Here is a 6,193-nt window from a genome sequence, read left to right on the forward strand (position 1 = left end):
CTGGGTGTTTTAGTCCTCCCACAAGCCCTCACGATTCAGTTCCCAGAGGGTATCCCAAGGGACCAGGACCACAACTCCCAGAATTCCCCGCGATCTCGGCGCCACAGAGACGCATAGCCCACCGAGCGCCGCGGGATCGCGCTGCACAGTCTCCGGCGCGCCGGGGGGCCGCGGTTACGTCTGCAGAGTGGTGGGTCTGTGTGGTGAGAGTGGGGTGCGGGGGATGAGAAGGACCAAGGAAAGAACCGAGGAGAGTTTAGGGGCAGGTTATGCGAGATGGAAATGGCGCAGACAACGGAGGGAAGGGTTTGAGGGGCTCAAACACAGGTGTCTTTTGCAAATGTGGACACTCTAGGCTGCCTCTAGTTGCCTCCATCTCGCTCTGCGTGGGTTTTGGGGGATATTAGCGTTCCTTGTGTCTCGGTTGATTCCAGAGCCTTCCGCACTTCCCTGCAGGGAGACCATGTCGAGACCCCGGAAGAGGCTGTCTGAGACTTCTGGCCCAGGTGAGCTGCCCCTAGGCTGCACAAAGGCAGCCCAAGAAAGAACCTTTTGTGATTTTTTTATTCCATTTTCCTTAATCACTATCCTTTTTTTTTTTTTTTTTTTTTTGGAGACGGAGTCTCTCTCTGTCACCCAGGCTGGAGTGCAGTGGCGTGGCCTTGGTTCACTGCAACCTCTGCCTCCCGGGTTCAGGCGATTCTCCCGCCTGTCTCCCTAGTAGTTGGGACCACAGACGCGTGCCACCACCCCCAGCTAATTTTTGTGTTTTTAGTAGAGACGGGGTTTCACTATGTTGGCCAGGCTGGTCTCGAATTCCTGACCTCATGATCCGCCCCCCTCGGCCTCCCAAAATACTGGGATACAAGCGTGAGCCACCGCGCCCGGCCCCACTCTCCATCTTCTTTACTGGTCTCACCAAGCTCCTACGTCGAGTTCCTTTTGTTTGTTTTATTTATGAAGACTATTTGCTATTGCAAATACTGGGTGGCGTGCTAAAGTAATGAATATACAGCGCCTGCTCGCGGGTAAACTGCAAACAGATGTGAGGGGTTTCAGGAGAATGGATTGTTAAGGTTATAGAGGGAGGAATCACAGGGAAGGCCCCGAAAAGAAGTGGAGTTTTTGAGACCAGCCTGGAAAAATGGGAGACTTTCCACAGGCAAAGCTGTAGTACTAAGAAAACGTGTCGTTTTTATATTCACAAAGATGGATGGCATTCTAAGTGGATGGAGGAGGAACATTGGAAGGTACAGGAAGTACCTCTTTTGGGAATGACGGGTTCCAGATATACTACAGCACATTGCAGTTATTTAACAATATGTGGTATTTGCAGTGTGCCTGTGACTCCTAAGGGGCCACTACGAAACTAGGTTAGAAAGGTATGCTGGGTTCAGAGCATCAGACATCCATAAATGGTATTTAATGACAATTGATGTAGGGACTTTGACCAAATTCCAAGGCAGTATAGTACAGTCATTAAGTAGCTTCAGATAGACCTCAGTGACAGGTTCCAACCTCATATCTTGATTCCACTGTTACTGGATGTGTGATCTGGAGCACACCTCCAAGAGGAAGAGTAGAACATTTCATAGGTTATGTAGATTAACCAAGTTAGGGCTAGGGTAACACATAGACCTTGGGTCTTGTCATACAGTAACCTAACAACTTAGCTACTGAATGCCTACTGTGTTCAAGGCACACTGTCTTAGGATGAAATCGAATCATCACCATATCTACGATGTCCTGAATGAACCGTTTCTTTCAACTTTTATTGGCACCTTCAAGGAGCAGAAAGGAGACAGGCCATGAGCCACAGTGAGCAAGAAGGAAAGAAGTATGAGATGAGGATAATACTAGCTTTTATTGAGCACTTACTGTAATACCAGGCATTGTCTCGGCCCTTTGTATTATCTCATTTAAGCTTCAAAACAGTTTCAGGTAGCTGCACAGTTCCCTCTTTCCTTTCCTATGCAAAGGCATAGAAGAGAGAGAGGGAGGAAAGGAAAACATTTATTGACTACTGTCAGGACCTTTAATCCTGAACAACTCTGTAAGGTGTTCTTATCCTATTGAGTAGATAGCCCAGAAGATACCCTGTCAGGTAGGCATTCTTGTCTGATTTTTATAGATAGATAAGGAAAGCTTCCTAATGGTAAGATTAAGGTCCTACAGCTGGTAATGGATCCATGATTTGAATCCAAGTCTGACTCCAAAGTGTAAGCTTTTTCCATCATGAAACATTGCCTCTAAGAAGCATCATCTTTTCTTTTTGCTTCTCCTGTTGCAGACAAGGGGCTATCAGGAAAACGCACCAAAACTGGGAACTCAGGTGAGGCATTAGATCAAGTGGAGGACTCCAACCCTCAGACGACTTCAGCCAGTAAACACTGTGTGAAGAATCTAAGCAGCCACTGGCTGATGAAGTCGGAGCCAGAGAGCCGACTCGAGAAAGGTGTAGATGTGAAGGTGAGACCCTGGACCTTTCTCCAGTCCTTTCATGCTTTTTTTTTTTTTTTTTTTTTGGGGACGGAGTTTCGCTCTCCTTACCCAGGCTGGAGTGCAATGGCACGATCTCGGCTCACCGCAACCTCCGCCTCCTGGGTTCAGGCAATTCTCCTGCCTCAGCTTCCTGCGTAGCTGGGATTACAGGCACGCGCCACCATGCCCAGCTAATGTTTTTGTATTTTTAGTAGAGACGGGGTTTCACCGTGTTGACCAGGATGGTCTCGATCTCTTGACCTTGTGATCCACCCGCCTCGGCCTCCCAAAGTGCTGGGATTACAGGCTTGAGCCACCGCGCCCGGCCCATGCTGTTTTTTAAATGAGAAGTGAACATGGGACACCATAGGGTTCTATCCCCAGCTTCTTATCTTTGAAGGGTGGGAAAAAGGTAAAAATGAATAAAATTGGCTGGGCATGGTGGCTCACGCGTGTAATCCCAGCCCTTTGAGAGGCTGGGAGGTCGAGGCGGGTCGATCATGAGGTCAGGAGATAGAGACCATCCTAGCCAACATGGTGAAAGCCCGTCTCTGCTAAAATACAAAAACCTAGCCGAGAATGGTGGTGTGCACCTGCAGTCCCAGCTACTTGGGAGGCTAAGGCAGGGGAATCACTTGAACTCAGGAGGCAGAGGTGGCAGTGAGCCGAGACTGCGCCACTGCACTCCAGCCTGGTAACAGAGCAAGGCTCCATCTCAAAGTAACTAACTAACTAAGTAAGTAAATAAGTAAATAAAATCGGCAGAGTTTATCATCATCAACTGTTTTGTGAATTCTATCTATCTAGGCTAAAGGTTGGCCAACCTTTGCTACAAAGGGCCAGATAGTAAATTTTGCAGGCTTGTGGATGTTAGTCTCTGTTGCAACCCTGCCCTTGTAGCAAGAGAGTGGCCAGAGATAATACATAAACAGCTATGGTTGTTTTCAAGTACAATTTATTCACAAAATCCAGCATGGGGTTAGATTTGCCCTGAAGGCTATAGTTAACCAACCTCAATCCTAGTTTACCTTTCTCTGACCATCTGCCATGCTCCCAGGTGTCTCCCTGCCAACAGTTGGTGTATATTTCAGGGAATTTAATGTAGCCTGGGAAAAATATAAGCAGAAATATTATAGAAGAAATACATAATAAAGTGCAATGCAAGTAACCAGCAGATGACTTTATCGTCTAGATTATCTATTCAACTAGTGGATATCTATTCAACTAATTATGAGGATAATTAGCAAGGATAACAAGGTAACACAAGGCTTACTTATATTCACCCAACAAGTGTCTCTGTGGAGCCACTTCCCAGTAACGACATACTTCCACTCTAGCCAGTGGCCCCTCTCACTGTAGGGGGAACTGTCTGCTTCAATATATGCTTACTAGCTGGCCAAGGATTAATGATTGACTTTATTTCCTCTTGCCTAGTTCAGCATTGAGGATCTCAAAGCACAGCCCAAGCAGACAACATGCTGGGATGGTGTTCGTAACTACCAGGTAAGAGGGTAAGGAGCAGGCTCACTGAGACCCAGGTGGGATAAACGCCTGCCTCCTCCTCATGACTTATTCAGTAGCAGAACCTCTTGGCCTAGGTTGCTTTTTTTTCAGAACCAAACCTGATAATGTATTTAAAAATGCCCTAAGTGCTCTGCATGAAATTTGCAATTGGCCTGTGTTCTGGCCAGTGTAGTGGTAAAAGTTTGGGTGTCCTGGCAAAGGGGAAGGACTTTCTAACAAATTGGGGAGAAGATGCAAACAAGAAAAAACCATCTAATAAAAGCAGACGTGATTTCTGCTAAAAGCTAGTACTTTCCAGCTGGTAGGGAGGATCATTCTTGTTTCTTCTCCCCTGAGACAGGCTCGAAACTTCCTTAGAGCCATGAAGCTGGGAGAAGAAGCCTTCTTCTACCATAGCAACTGCAAAGAGCCAGGCATCGCAGGACTTATGAAGGTTAGTTGGACAGGTTTTGGTCTGAATCCTTTTCCCTCCATGGAGACTAACTTAAGTCAATATAAAGGGATACATGTTAAATAGGTAACAAAAAAGTACACTCCCCCTAGCCTACCCTCCTTGTCACAAGAATAGGGAAAAACTGCCTTGGCCCATTCCTATATGACAACAACTCAAACAAAGTAGGCCTTCATTTCAGGTCCCACTAGCACAGACTTAAGTCTTAAGTCTTGATCTCACTCGAAAATAGTCCTGATAGTAGCTCCACCAAGCTTATCAGGATAAAATTATTAACTGTGCAGGTGGGAAAAACACAGTGGTACCAGTAATAAAATTTGCCATTTGCTTTTAGAGCTTGTTTCTAAGAGACTTTTGTAAAAACAGAGTTGATTTCCTAGACTATGTATTAGGCTATATATTATTTCCAGATATCTGAGCCTCCATTGGCTCTACAGCAAGGCAGATGGGGTAAGAATGTGAAGGCTAAGAAATGAAAGTTGTATATGGATTAAAAATTGGCTGTGGAGCTGAATGCAGGCAAATGATAAGAAACTTTTGTTTTGGTTTCAGATCGTGAAAGAGGCTTACCCAGACCACACACAGTTTGAGAAAAACGATCCCCATTATGACCCATCCAGCAAAGAGGACAATCCTAAGTGGTCCATGGTAAAGACTGTGCTTCTTATTTCATGACAGAGGAAGGATGAACAAGGGGAGGAAGATGGTTGGGGTGACTGTAGGTCAAGGTACACAGCCCAGCACTTATTCAGATGACGTGATGCTGACTTTGAAGTTAGGAACTTCCTGCAGGCAGTTAAAAACACAGCAGGCAGAGTCTCACTAGACATATCTTTCTGTCATGTACACTCTTGTCACATAGGTGGATGTGCAGTTTGTTCGGATGATGAAGCGTTTCATTCCCCTGGCTGAACTCAAATCCTATCATCAAGCTCACAAAGCTTCTGGTGGCCCCTTAAAAAATATGGTTCTCTTCACTCGCCAGAGATTATCAATTCAGCCCCTGACTCAAGGTAAGAGTGGGTCCTCTCCTTTATCATCTGTGTACCAGGATGACCTCATGAATTCCCATTTACTGGCTGATTAAACTGGGCATGGCATTTCACCTTTCACAGTCAGCATCCTCACCTGCAACATCCATGAGGGAGGGAATGTCACCTGAGTTACAGGGTTTTGCACCTGGTAAATCGTTTTCAATGACTGCTCGCCTTAGTACCATGTAAAAGTGCCTGGCATAACTTCCCTGTTCAAGAAGAGACATAAGACCCAATTCTTCCCTTTTTCCCTTGCATTTTGTAGAAGAGTTTGATTTTATTTTGAGCCTGGAGAAAAAGGAACCAAGTTAAGTGAGATACTACTGCTGGAATGGGCAATATTACTCCAAAGAAGTCAAGGATTTTTCAGAGAAAAGAAGGTGTGAGAGGGCTTGCTTGTTATGCTCACCTGGGCTTGTGTACCTAGTGGTTTTGTGTACTTTTTTCCAATAAAATAATATCAAAGTTGAAAAAGTTTTCTTCTAAAACTGCACTGAGTACAGTGGAATTCTCCCCACTGCATACCTCTTACCTCCAAGCGGGCTCCTTTGGCTGCTCCAAGATGCAGGGCTGCCTCTGCCGTCTTTCTTTACCATCACTAGTAGTTCTGTAGCAAATAGCAGGATGTACGGCTGAGACCACCCCCCGCCCCGCAGTCTGGTAACACCCACTGGAATGGACTTTTGTCTTTCTACACCAGACT

At 45.8% G+C, this 6,193-nt stretch overlaps 1 protein-coding gene across 7 annotated transcripts; it reads left to right on the forward strand.

Annotated features, from left to right (window-relative positions):
- Positions 1–3: 3 nt before the first annotated feature.
- Positions 4–5,964, forward strand: THYN1 (thymocyte nuclear protein 1). Of its 7 annotated transcripts, none has more exons than XM_032284922.1 (8): positions 4–190; positions 457–506; positions 2,291–2,469; positions 3,916–3,984; positions 4,346–4,438; positions 5,009–5,104; positions 5,319–5,469; positions 5,756–5,964. In XM_032284922.1, the coding sequence occupies exons 2-8, from the start codon at positions 464–466 to the stop codon at positions 5,800–5,802; spliced, it is 678 nt and encodes a 225-aa protein (XP_032140813.1). In that variant the 5' UTR covers positions 4–190; positions 457–463; the 3' UTR covers positions 5,803–5,964. The 7 variants fall into 7 exon arrangements, with proteins under 7 accessions (XP_032140813.1, XP_032140814.1, XP_032140818.1 ...); XM_032284923.1 differs by having other exon boundaries at positions 4–159; positions 426–506; XM_032284927.1 differs by having other exon boundaries at positions 82–158; positions 451–506.
- Positions 5,965–6,193: the final 229 nt, after the last annotated feature.

The sequence above is a fragment of the Sapajus apella genome, unplaced genomic scaffold, assembly GCF_009761245.1.
Source record: "Sapajus apella isolate SASKATOON/1434 unplaced genomic scaffold, GSC_monkey_1.0 scaffold16, whole genome shotgun sequence".
In the NCBI taxonomy this organism is placed as follows: Eukaryota; Metazoa; Chordata; class Mammalia; order Primates; family Cebidae; genus Sapajus; species Sapajus apella.